At 41.2% G+C, this 13,793-nt stretch overlaps 1 protein-coding gene across 3 annotated transcripts in view; it reads right to left on the bottom strand.

The window, feature by feature from the left end:
* Window positions 1–1,633: 1,633 nt before the first annotated feature.
* Window positions 1,634–13,793, bottom strand: part of LOC140358103 (V-type proton ATPase 116 kDa subunit a 1-like) — a 43,930-nt gene continuing 31,770 nt past the window's right edge. The window contains exons 12-22 of one of the 3 annotated variants that reach the window (XM_072442761.1): window positions 13,505–13,644; window positions 12,753–12,919; window positions 11,665–11,755; window positions 10,523–10,641; window positions 9,992–10,208; window positions 9,058–9,165; window positions 7,944–8,051; window positions 6,574–6,621; window positions 5,373–5,490; window positions 3,101–3,272; window positions 1,634–2,171 (exon numbers count right to left, since the gene is read on the bottom strand). In XM_072442761.1, the coding sequence (XP_072298862.1) occupies window positions 2,078–2,171; window positions 3,101–3,272; window positions 5,373–5,490; window positions 6,574–6,621; window positions 7,944–8,051; window positions 9,058–9,165; window positions 9,992–10,208; window positions 10,523–10,641; window positions 11,665–11,755; window positions 12,753–12,919; window positions 13,505–13,644 (1,382 nt within the window). In that variant the 3' untranslated portion in view covers window positions 1,634–2,077. The remainder of the gene's footprint in view (window positions 2,172–3,100; window positions 3,273–5,372; window positions 5,491–6,573; window positions 6,622–7,943; window positions 8,052–9,057; window positions 9,166–9,991; window positions 10,209–10,522; window positions 10,642–11,664; window positions 11,756–12,752; window positions 12,920–13,504; window positions 13,645–13,793) is intronic. The other 2 variants (XM_072442762.1, XM_072442763.1) reach the window with 2 other exon arrangements.

Raw genomic sequence — 13,793 nt, 5'->3', positions numbered from 1 at the left:
TGGCGATCGCACAAGTTAAAGGGACGGCAAAATTTTCTATGATTTTCTGATGTTGACTTCATCTGGTGTGTTTATACCTGTTGTGAATATAAATGATGGTTTTGCACCGATCGAGCAGGTATTTGTGGAGAAAAGATAAACAAAACAGTTGAAAATGACAGGAAGTGACATCACACCAGGGACACTCATTCCAGTCAACGTTTATGCAGAATTTACACAAAACAAGCACATTTTTTGACTCGCTAAAGATTAATTCTACAAAACAAAAGCTTCCCTCGTATATTTATTATTTGTCCATGAGTTTTGGCCCAGTGTTTGCTGGGTAATTTCCTCGTGTGATGTCATCAATTACAAACAGGAAGTGAAATTATAAACCTAAAACAATGAATATTCTGGGATATTTTTTAAATAATTTTCGCAAAATTTTAAATACATGCATTTTAGTTCAATTCTGTTTCATTATTGTTTTTAAATATTGTACAAATTAAATGTTATTATGGTTTAATGCTTTTGTATTGCCTTGTTTTAAACTGGAAAGCCCTTTGAACATCCCTGTGGTAAAGAGGTCTATAAATAAAGATTAATTGATTAAATCAGACGGCAGAAAAGTTCCACATGCCTCTTTAACTCATTATGTTGATCAAGTTTCAACAGTGGAAAATACCTGACTTTTTACTCCTTCACAATAAAACACAAGGTGATTTTCCTGAGCTAAACTAAGACAACGTGATGTGGAAAAACCCTGCGCTTTCTTTTTGAAATGTCTCTTTCTTCCAGTGTCACGAGGGTCAGTTTGATCCAGAAGCAGTTTATCAAAGTGTTTGTGCAGCCGGGAGTAAGAAGGAGATAAAACTCTGCTCCAGCTGTGCTCCGTCTGACATGAAAAGTGGACTAAAACAGGACTAAAAATGGTCTAAAGCAGGACAAAAACGGGTCTAAAACAGGACAAAAACAGGTCTAAAACTGGACTAAAGAACTCCACATAAACATGTGGAACATTACTTCACACATGGTTTGAAAATCAGAACAGAACTCAACTAGTTTAGCAGCACCACCTAGTGGAGGAACACAAAACAAACTAAGCCAATTGTACTTACCAACTGTAAATGTAATTTATAGAAGTATGAGGCACAAAACAGGGTTTATTTGTTTTTTTTAAATCTAATTTTTAGTCAGTTTCTGGAAGCAACATCGTCCAATCTGCATCTAACCATATTATTTAATATAATCCACTTGATTTATATGGAACAATTTATGTTAAAGAGTTTTCTCATTTTGAGTTTACCACGATTTTGACAGATTGTACACGGGATTTGTTTATATCTAATTCTACTGATTCATGTTTTAACTCCAAAAATGGGGCACATTTAAAATTGTACAAACATTTTCAGTCAGATCTCGTCTCCTCAAATACTAAACAAATCAAAAATCCCCAAAAGAAGAAAAAGAAAGTACCTCAAAACTAACTATCCATTTTTTCTATAGTTTACAGTTTATTCAATTTAAGCCATTTTTACACATAAAATGCCTTATGATGATGTACGTTTGTAAACTACGGAGTACATTTCACCTCTAAATGAAGTATCTGTGTAACATGATTTAACTATAACAAACGAGTGAAAGAAACATTGAGTTAAAGCATCTTTTATCACTTTATTGACATGTGCGCAAACATCAGGATCATTTCAGTGCGACTCCCTTCTACATGTGTCGAGAACTAAATATATATATTTATTCTACCACAAAGAATACAGAAACATGACACAAGCGCAACAAAGACATTCTGATTCAAGTCTGACTAAACAACGCTTTTTCCCTTTGGACTTCTGCTCATTTATCAGTGGATTTGTGATACAACATCGTGTGCAAAACGGATACAAGTTTGAAAGTGGGAAAAATGCGAGGGAAAAGTTCAAACGGACTAAACTCATTAAAAATAGTAAGCCTGATACAGAGACAACATGTGAAGAAAATTATAATAAATAACTAAATAAAACACACATGGATTCAGACGGACAAAGATGCAGGTCGCAATGATGGTTTTAAATAAACAGGAAGTGACACGTTTGTATTGATTTCATTCTTCCGATCGTCCTTCGAGGATGCTTTCGAACGTGAACGGGAGGAACTTGAACCCTTGTCCTGAGTAAAACTTGTTCTGAAACTCCACCCTACAAAAGACACATCAACGTTATAATACTTTTACTTTTTTTTCCCACCATCATAACAATCATCACCATCAGTTCGGACCCGGTTTGGGCCCGGTTTGGGCCCGGTTTGGACCTGGTTTGGACCTGGTTTGAGTCTGGTTTGGACCCAATTTGGGCCTGGTTTGGACCTGGTTCCATCTTTAAAAGCCCAGTATGTGAGGACAACTTTTACAAAGACCAGACAGAAAATGGGTCAAACTTTACCTCCACTAGAGGACAGCGTCGGCTCAAAGTTACTTTACAGCCGCTTCTAAATTTGACATGAGCAACAGCCAAAACTTCTACTGAGAGTTACAGTTACTTATGTCATCGACACAGGGCGGGGCAATAAATAATCCAAATAAATCCAATAAATCCGAATAATTTAGGTTTTGAATTATTGTCTATGTGAAGAATTGCAAAATGGTGATATCAAAGTGATTATGAAACACGATTACACCAGATTTCTTTTTGGATTTATTTATATCTAATTCTGAGCTGGATTTAAAATTAAAAATAAAACAAACTCAAAATTTGGTTAACTATTAATTTACTCAAATCCCAAATAAGATATGTGTCATTTTTGTTTTGTTAATAATACGACAATAAAATGAAGAACTTTAAAACCAGCTTTATCCATTTTTTATATTTCCCAAATGTGTACAATGTGGCCATTTTAACACACAAAAGGGTTTAATTAAATATGAAAACACTACATGATGAAAAAGCTGTAATGCGTTTTTTTCTTACATTCATCTACGTAAACTACAGAGAAAGTGTCATATTCATCACTCTAATTGAATTTATTATTATTATTATTTATCGACCCGCAGCGCCACAAACCCTCTCACCCCCGACCGGGTCAAAGGGCGTGTAGCGCAGCGACAACACGGCGGGCGAAGTGGACTCACCAGTGCAGTCTGAGCGCGTGCAGGAACGCCGACAGCCCCTCCATGATGAGCAGGATGGCCACGGTGAGGATGGAGAAGAAGAAGAAGGCGACGGTGAGCATGACGAAGCCCCCGAGGCCGCCGCTGGAGAGACCGATACGCATCACCATCGTCCACAGCACCTCCGACAGCTCTGGAGGCGCAAGTGCAGGGGAGAGAGGGCGTCGGTCTGAGACTATACAACAGCCCCAAGTGCGATGAAACGATGCAATTTACCGATTATCGACCCGAGAGATTACCGTGGGAAAATAAAACGGACAAATGTTTGAAGACTACCGTAACTTTTTTCAAAGTCTTGGCCGGGGTGCAACAACTCTCCAGAGCGACTTATATGTGATATTATTCGTAACCACAAGAGGGCGCTCTAGGCTCTATGTGACGCAGAAGAAGAATCAGCACTTCCTCTTCCTCTGGAGTTTGTGGAGTTGTTTAGAAGTGACACAGAGGAAGAAGAATTCAATGGATTTAGTGATTTGGGGTAAAACTGATGCTTTGGTAAACTTGTTAGCATGTTCTTTATGCTATAGTTATCTGAATAACTGTTCATATGTTACGTTAACATACCAGACACTTACCACAGTTCTGTCTGTGCCTCATGTAGCTGAAGGTGTTAGCGTTAGCATACGTACACCTATTCACCATGTTCGCTCATCTGTTATTATTTTAAACTGCATTTCAAGATTAAAATGTCTGTTCTTGGTCTTAGTCTCTATTATGCATTTTTTGGCTGGTGCGACTTATACTCCAGTTTGTTAAACCGCTCATCCAAGTCGCTTCTTCAGTTCAAGACGGTGACAAAAGCTGCTAAGTCGATGCTTTCTATCTGTCTGAAAGGAGGAAGTGAGGAAGGAGGAATGTCAAGATCATTAGATTAAATCAACAATCGTGATTATTCAGGTCGTTTGTTTAGCTTCAGTCGCTTCATCACTTCAGACAGATGCACACGTTATAGAGGCAGAAGCAAAAGGCTCGATCTGCTTCTATTTACATCACAAGTCACTTTTTTAACAGAGAATTTAGAGAATGAGTTGAAAGGTTGCATCTTCAACCTTAAAAAAGTAGATATTTATTGAGGTAACTGTCTTTAAAGGCCTAAATCCAAATGAAGAATGACACGATTTCATCTCTTTACCAACATTATCAGTGTTAGAGAAAGTGAATTATTAATGCCATTTTCCTGTCGAGTTTTATATTCAGCAGTTTTATTAATTATAGCTGTATTCTTGGCATTTATCTTCGTTTACACACTTCTGCCTAAACTCTTTCATTACAAGATAAAACATGTCTTAACTAACTTAACCTAACTTAAATAACTGAAAGACTGACAAAACTAACTGACAAAACTTTTTATCTGTCGGCTTTTGTCGCTTTTTTATTTTGTCATTCAGATAGTTCAAAATTAAAGATTTCTCTGTCAATAGCAAATCAAGTTGTTTCTTCTCACAATAATCACTTAATTCACGGATCCAAAAATCTGATCGTCTGATTTATGCAGTTTTCAGATGACTGTTTTTATTTTGCACTAGTTCTGATCTTGTTGTGTATATTGTATTTAGAATCACTTTTATGCCTCACATTTTATTTTACAAGCCCTTTTTTAATATAATTTTAGCATATTCTATATTTTGTACTTATTATTAATTTTTATTTTATTATTGTCAATTTTATTTTTATTATGATAAAAAATATGATTAGTTTTATCATTATTAATTTAATTATTATAATCAATTGTAGAATGATTTATTTATTCATTACCGTATTTTCCGGACTATAAGTCACGCTTTTTTTCATAGTTTTGGTCGGGGTGAGACTTATACTTGTATTTATGCATGTGACACTTTTTTTTCCTCACTATTATGCCATTTTTGGCTGGTGTGACTTATACTCCGGAAAATACGGTACTTTATTATTAAATATACATGTTTTATGTCGCACCTTCAGCAAGTTCATCGTTTGTAAATTGTTGTCGATAAAGCTGACTCTGATTCTTGACACGTCACGTTAACGGTCACATATGATTTCCTTCCGACCGTCCACACAAGGAAAACGATGGAAAAAAACCCATGATAAAAAATTATGCGTCGAAAAAGAAAAAAATTAGCGTTGGACAGCGTTATAATGAAATGTACTTTGTCGACGGTCGAGCTAAACATCTTAAATAATCCGTGTCTTTGTGATTTTGCCGCGTCACTGCAAAGCGTCGGGGTGGGTGTGGCTTGTGGGTGTGGCTTACGGGCGTGTGCCAGGCTGAGCGCCCACAGTCTCAGGTAGGACGCCGTGTTGGAGATGCAGCCCAGGCAGTACTCGATGGTGTGAATGGCCTGGTGCACCGCCTCGTCCGCAAAGTTAAACTGCAAAACACGACACAGAAGCACAACGCGAGCGTCACCACACTTTACGGCCACGCCCCAACACCGAGAGGGAAACTTTGCGACAGGAAATCAACAGGTCGGCTTTTGGTATATTGGCAAGCGCTTTTCCACCGAAACCAAATACACGTTACAGATGAACAACGAAGGAATGACATTGTGAACCATCGCAAGGAATTCACTCACCGGCCAATTTATTAGAGACATTTTGTATTGTTTTTAATCCAAACGGACTGAATTACTTTGTGCGATTACGACTTCCTTTCTGGCTGGAGGAACGCTCCCTACTCCAGATGAACTGCTCTTTGTCTGCCTGGATGAACTGCCTCTAGATGAACCTCCCTCTCTCCTCCTGAGTGGTTCTAGCTCGATAAACTGCCTCTAGACCAAGGGTGTCCAAACTTGTTTCACTGAGGGCCGCATTTTGAAACTTATATGGAGCAAAGGGCCACAAGCAACCTGACAATGTCAAATTTGAAAAGTGATTCATTTGAAGTTTTACATTTGACATAGTTTTGATGAGCCTCCACACCTTTCATAAGACTTGGAACATTAATATTAGGTTGGTATAACATCAAAATACTTGAATTTTTCCAATTTTACAGTAAAAGTACTTTTTTACTATTTGTTGTTTGGGCCAACTTAGCAGGAAACCGGAGGGCCAACAAAAATTGGTCTAAGGGCCGCATTTGGCCCCCGGGCTGTAGTTTGGACATGCCTGCTCTAGTTTGATGAACTGTCTCTAGATGAACCTCCCCCCTCCCCCTTTCTGATCCAGATAAATACAAATACTGGGGCGAAAAAGTTAGCGCCCCAGTATTTGCACGGACCGATATATTGCCAAAAGCGGCGATATATCGACGCCTATGAGAAGCGCACGGATCTGTAATCAAGTCGCCGGTGAGTGTGCACAGCTCCAGCGTCTACCACCAAGACAGCCATCAAGCTCAAGGAAATGGACAGATACACACGTGCATTTAGAGAGGACGGGACAGAGAGACAGAAGGACAGAGGGGGATAGGGACAGAGAGACAGAGGGAGAGAAAAGGATAGGATGCCGTTTACCTCTTCCACCTCCTCGCGGGCCTTGAAAGCAGGTGACAAAAGGGATTGCTTGGTTATTCAGACGCACATAGACGCACACGGACAAACACACAAACGAGAACAGAAAAATGAGACACGGCAAACAGAAAACAAGTTAGAAACAGCCACGTCCGCAGAGCCAAACACGGGTTAGTGTTAGCCAGCGTAGTACGAGTCCCGCGCAGAAGGCAAACGCTGCGGGACGTCGAGACTTTTCCGCACCAACGACAAAATCCCCTCGTAACGAGACCGGTCGGAGCGGTATGGGCGACCTGCGGCCTGCGCGCGTTCATTGGCCAGGCAACCATTCTTTTCCCGATAGGTCGGCGAGTCAAGCGATTATTTCAATTGTTCGTTAACATCATCGACCAAATAACGGTTGAACTACGAATGTTTGAAGGTTTTAAGATGGACAATATTGACGAAATCAGGAATTATTTGTAATTTCTTGGACACTGTCTTTGTTGTAAAAAGTCTTTATAGTCGATATAAAGAAGAAGACAACGGTTATTTTCTTATAGTCGACTTGTCACGAATCACCATTAGTCGATTAATCGTTGCAGTTTAGCGCGATTAACTCCGTCGGACCTCGGAGGGGCGCGGAGGAGATCGCGCAGCCTGGTTTTTGGAAGATCGGTTTAAAATATCTGCATTTCCTGTCGTTTAACTCAACTTTAAATACAAAACATCTCTCGGCGTGTTCCATCTAATGCGCCGCGTTAGCTCCCGCGTTAGCTCCCGCGTTAGCTCCCGCGTTAGCTCCCGCGTTAGCTCCCGCGTTAGCTCCCGCGTTAGCTTCCTTTTCGTTTAGGCCTGGAGTAAATTCAAACATAAGCGACTCAGAGACGGGACGGAAGGTCGTATTGGTGCGAAAGAGCCTTAAAGGAACCAGGGTTTTAATCACACATCACATCAGTTACAAAGTACTGCATTATAGACTTGCGCTTGGGTTTAAATGTTCAGGACAATAGCTTAATCTTTCTGTACTGCCTCGGATGTTAAAAACGACAAAAATTGACGGTACAATTTTCAACATATGAGTTCATCTAAGGAACATTGCGTTACCATATTCTGATATACTACATACATCTTTGAGGCGTTTTGCGTGTAAGATTTCCGAGGGTTACTATGGTTACAACAGGGAACACGCAGACAAAAGAGGCAGCACAAAGCTATTAAAGTTACATTTGAAACTTGAGCGGTGGGTTTTAGTTTCCACTCGGGGACCGGCCCATTATTTATTTAAAAGGTGGAGAGTGGATCGGCCCCTTTAAACCTTCAAACCTTTAAACCTTCAAACCTTTAAACCTTCAAACCTTCAAACCTTCAAACCTGCCCCGTCTATGTTTTACCTCCGGCTCGTCTTCGGACTGCTGAGCGAGCTGGTCGTGCTGAATGATCCCCGCCTCGTCTTCCGTCGGGCCGTTGCCGACTCGGACCCCGCCGAAGTTCTGAGTGCCCTGAACGCCACAGAGGACAAACGGGAAATAAAGATGCCGGCGAACAAACAAACGAAAGCTGTGTACGCTGTGATGTCTCGACTCAAAACTGCAGCGGGCGATGATGAAGTGATGATGTCAGCAACTGCACTAAATCTACGGACGTGGTTTCTATCGACTGTTGGTTTGATCGACTGTTTGATTTATGTGTTGCAAAGTCTGAAGTCACTTTCCAGTAAAACAAAGGGAACGTGATTTAGATTTAAGATTTTAGCAAACATTTTTCCTCCAATTTGGCCATTTCGGTGACATTTATTATGTCACTTCCTGGTTTTGACGTGGCCAGAGGTAATTACACAACCGTTACCGAGCGACCAGACTGTAAACAAGAGTCAAAACCCCATTTAAAATCATACAATAGATATGATTTGACGTATAATTACACCTGACGACACCTGTGAAATTATTTATCATAAAAAGGGTTTTTTCGCTGCATTTTTAACGCAATGGTGCTTTTTGATGACATCACAGAGGGATTCTGTTGAACTTGGCTCTACTTCCTGTAATTTTCCCCTTTCATTTGTCAAATTGTCTTCACAAACTGCAACTTGACTGATGTAAAACTGTGAAGTTCATTTGCCACAAGGAAATGCCAAATAAAATAATAACAGATTAGAGAACATGGTGAATAGGTGTACGTATGCTAACGCTAACACCTTCAGCTACATGATGCACAGACAGAACTGTGGTAAGTGTCTGTTAACATAACATATGAACAGTTATTCAGATAACTATAGCATAAAGAACATGCTAACAAGTTTACCAAAGCATCAGTTTTACCCCAAATCACTAAATCCATTGAATTCTTCTTCCTCTGTGTCACTTCTAAACAACTCCACAAACTCCAGAGGAAGAGGAAGTGCAGATTCTTCTTCTGCGTCACATAGAGCCTAGAGCGCCTTCTTGTGGTTGTCAGACGGAACACATTCTCACATAATGGACATGATGAAAGCGTGCGTTGTCTCACCAGGTTTTGGCGCCACATGTGTTGTCTCCGAAGAACCAGAGTTTTCACCACCAACATACAAGGGACGCACGCCAACGCCATGATCACCAAGAACGACTGCACCACGGGCTGTGGAGGAGACAAAACCAGGTGATGGCCTACGATACGCAGATGTGGAAGAAGATGTGATGGTATCTGCGATCGCTACAATTAAAACGATTAAAAACCACCTGGAAAAAGAGGCGGATGTGTGTCGTGGTCTCGAGGTACGGTCAAGACGTTTGTTATGGACACATTTTGGCACTTTCCTAAAATATTGTCTGAATGTTGTTATGGAGATGATACAAAAACGTCCTGATCTTAGTTGTTATACCTGTGCGTCGGGACAAGAGAGACACGCCCAGAAAAGTTCACTTACATTTGAGTCTAATACACAATAAGATAACTTAATATAAGAAACAAAAATCTTAACTTATTATCTAGAAAACACATGTTTTGACACTTTTGACATTGGTACTTTAGTTAACAAAAATATCTAGTTTTACCCTTTATTATGATTAGTCTGTACCCGTTTCCCTCGGCTTCGGCACCACCCCCCTGTCCGTACTGGTTTCCCTCTGCATCAGCCCCTCCCCCGTGTCTGTACCCGTTTCCCTCGGCATCGGCCCCGCCCGCTTGTCCCTACCCGTTTCCCTCAGCGTCAGCCCCGCCCGCTTGTCCCTACCCGTTTCCCTCAGCGTCGGCCCCGCCCCCTGTCCGTACCCCTTTCCCTCAGCGTCGGCCCCGCCCGCTTGTCCCTACCCGTTTCCCTCAGCGTCGGCCCCGCCCCCCTGTCCGTACCCGTTTCCTTCGGCGTCAGCCCCGCCTCCTGTCCGTACCCGTTTGCTTCGGCGTCAGCCCCGCCTCCTGTCCGTACCCGTTTGCTTCGGCGTCAGCCCCGTCCCCTTGTCTGTACCTGTCCCGTGTAGAGTGGTTTGCTGGTGGGGTCGCGGTAGCTGAACAGAAACATGTTGATGAAGGCGATGAGGAGGCTGGGCGCGTCCCGGGACGTGCGGGCGCTGTACGACACCCACTTATAGAAGATGATGATGATCAAATATCCAAACAAACTGAACATGAAGACGATCTCGGGGATGAAACCGAAGTAGATGTTCAAGGGCTTCTGGAAATATCTGCAAAATAACCACACAAAGAGAGATGAATCAGTTTTTTAAAAATAACTTTCAAAATACATTATTATATTACAAGTTTATCATCAATAAAATGTAACCGTATTTTTAGTAAAATTTTAATTTTATAATAATACTGCACATGGATTATTATGACGGGAGTGTCTACAGAGCCGCGGCGCTCGGCCGAAACTGCTAGGCTATTTTGAGCCGCGGCTCCTGAAACTCCTGGGCTATTTGACCGCGGCTCTGTATCTGTAGCCACGGCCTATTATAACGCAGCTTTCAAAGTATTTTTTAAAGTATATATTTCTTACAGGTGATTGAAAAGACTGAGGCTGACTCCAAACAGCATGTGGATGACTCCCAGGATCACAGACATCTTCATTTTGAAAGAGTTGAGGAACGTGAGTTTGTTTGAGGCGATGTTCCAGATCTAAAACACAAAGATGCAAGAAGTCTCACAGCTATTGATAATGAACGAGTTTATAACTCTCACAGCTATTGATAATGAACAAGTTTATAACTCTCACAGCTATTGATAATGAACGAGTTTATAACTCTCACAGCTATTGATAATGAACGAGTTTATAACTCTCACATCTATTGATAATGAACGAGTTTATAACTCTCACAGCTATTGATAATGAACGAGTTTATAACTCTCACAGCTATTGATAATGAACGAGTTTATAACTCTCACAGCTGTTGATAATTAACGAGTTTATAACTCTCACAGCTATTGATAATGAACAAGTTTATAACTCACAGCTATTGATAATGAACAAGTTTATAACTCACAGCTATTGATAATGAACGAGTTTATAACTCACAGCTATTGATAATGAACGAGTTTATAACTCTCACAGCTATTGATAATGAACGAGTTTATAACTCTCACAACTATTGATAATTAACGAGTTTATAACTCACAGCTATTGATAAAGAACGAGTTTATAACTCTCACAACTATTGATAATGAACGAGTTTATAACTCACAACTATTGATAATTAACGAGTTTATAACTCACAGCTATTGATAAAGAACGAGTTTATAACTCACAGCTATTGATAAAGAACTAGTTTATAACTCACAGCTATTGATAATTAACGAGTTTATAACTCTCACAGCTATTGATAATGAACGAGTTTATAACTCTCACAGCTATTGATAAAGAACGAGTTTATAACTCTCACAACTATTGATAAAGAACGAGTTTATAACTCTCACAGCTATTGATAATTAACGAGTTTATAACTCACAGCTATTGATAAAGAATGAGTTTATAACTCTCACAGCTATTGATAATGAACGAGTTTATAACTCTTATTCATCTACTTACAGAGATTGGAGTTATTCTAATTGTAAATCAGCAAAGATTTTGAAATGTAAAGCTCTCCACTCTCTGATGAGCACACATTCCTTCGTTCAGTCAATCCAGTCCAGTAAAGTACTCACAGGATCAATGCCAATGGGGTACGGGCCTTTGAATACTCCGTCCACAGCCGGGTCCAACTGCAAAACCCTGGTGGTATTCAACAAGTCGAACCTACAACACAACACGACACGACACAGTTCAAACATGTCGAACCTACAACACGACAGTTCACTTTTCTACTTCTAAACGGGTAGAACTGCATGATTATGGAGGAAGATAAACATCACAAATAAAATCTTCATTATTTAACACAATTATATGTTATATCAAAAGTTAACCCGTTCAAACTTTGTATCGTAACGTTTTTTGATTTATGTTTTAAAAGACTTTAGAATGAGAAGAATGAGAAGGAGAACAAGGAGAAGATTGAGAAGAAGGAGAATGAGTAAAAGAATGAGAAAAAGAATGAGAAAAAGAATGAAAAGGAGAATGAGAAGAATGAGAAGTAGAAGTAGAAGGAAGAAGAATAAGAATAAGAAGAATGAGAAGAATGAGAAGTAGAAGTAGAAGGAAGAAGAATAAGAATACGAAGGAGAATGAGAAGAATGAGAAGTAGAAGTAGAAGGAAGAAGAATAAGAATACGAAGGAGAATGAGAAGAATGAGAAGGAGAATTAGAAGTAGAGGGAAGAAGAATAAGAATGAGAAGAATGAGAATGAGAAGAATGAGAAGGAGAATTAGAAGTAGAAGGAAGAAGGAGGAGAATGAGAAGAATGAGAAGGAGAAGAATGAGAATGAAAAGGAGAAGGAGAAGGAGAAGGAGAAGAATCATAATCATAAAATAATAATCATAAAAATAATAATACTTTTCATTTATATAGCACTTTTTATGACACTCAAAGATAATTTACATAATTGAAAAACCACTAAGCAACAATGAATGTAAAAAGATAAAAACAGTAAATCAATAGAGCAGCGAGAGGGAATTTAAGGGCTAAAAGCAGTTCAAAGCAGTCATTTATTTAATCCTAATTCAAGTATTGATTGAAGTTTTGAGCAAGTTTTGTACCTAGATATTGATTTTTTATTTTTATTTTTTGGATCCTTTCACATTCAGAACAGAATTATTATCATTATCTATTTATTTTTCTTCTCAATCATCACTCACGTCCAGTTCCCTCCGACTTTTGAGTCGAACATGGGCCGCACGCTCCAGCCCGAGCCGAACAGGTTGATGGACTTGGAGAAGCAGTCGTTGTAGATGATGCCGGTGTAGATGGAGAAGACCCCCATGAGGAGGATGATGTAACGCCCGGCGAACACCATACTGAACATCTGAGCGGGGAAAACCAGCCACACAAGCGTCACCTTTTCTGCCCCGCCTTTACCGTGTGGTCGTGTGATAACGCCTTAACATCCTCCTACAACACACTCAAGACAATTTAAGCTATAACGAGTCTGAAACTTAGTAAAAACCTTTCCACGACACAATGATCGTTAGCATCTGTGAGCGGAGCGAGGTGTGTACAGTATATAAGCGATGCGACGTCCCCCTGTGGCGTCCCCCTGTGGCGTCCCCCTGTGGCGTCCCCCTGTGGCGTCCCCCTGTGGCGTCCCCCAGTGGCGTCCCCCAGTGGCGTCCCCCAGTGGCGTCCCCCAGTGGCGTCCCCCAGTGGCGTCTCCCAGTGGCGTTCCCCCGTGGCGTCCCCCCGTGGCGTCCCCCCGTGGCGCCCCCCCAGTGGCGTCCCCCAGTGGCGTCCCCCAGTGGCGTCCCCCAGTGGCGTCCCCCAGTGGCGTTCCTCTGTGGCGCCCCCCGTGGCGTCCCCCCGTGGCGTCCCCCCGTGGCGCCCCCCCAGTGGCGTCCCCCAGTGGCGTCCCCCAGTGGCGTCCCCCCGTGGCATCTCCCCGTGGCGTCCCCACCTCGTTGTCGTTCTTCTGCGCGATGAGCCGGGTCTCCCTCAGCACCAGATACAGAGCGGCGCACGTCATGAGAACGCCGTGTCCCAGGTCGCCGAACATGACGGCGAACAGGAAGGGGAAGGTGATGATGGTGTATGGAGCTGGAGACGACAGGATGAGCCACGCTTTAGCCAGGTTTCCATGGTTTTACTCAGATACAGAGTCTCAATTTACTGAACTTTAAAGGGCCACGTTGGACAGGTCATTGAACTGCAGTCAAGATAAATGTATTTAAAATGTTGCTATGAAT

Source organism: Eucyclogobius newberryi, unplaced genomic scaffold, assembly GCF_026437365.1.
Source record: "Eucyclogobius newberryi isolate DKJ021-1_F unplaced genomic scaffold, fEucNew1.0.hap1 SCAF_13, whole genome shotgun sequence".
Taxonomy (NCBI): Eukaryota; Metazoa; Chordata; class Actinopteri; order Gobiiformes; family Gobiidae; genus Eucyclogobius; species Eucyclogobius newberryi.
This window is presented reverse-complemented; position numbering and strand designations above follow the sequence as displayed.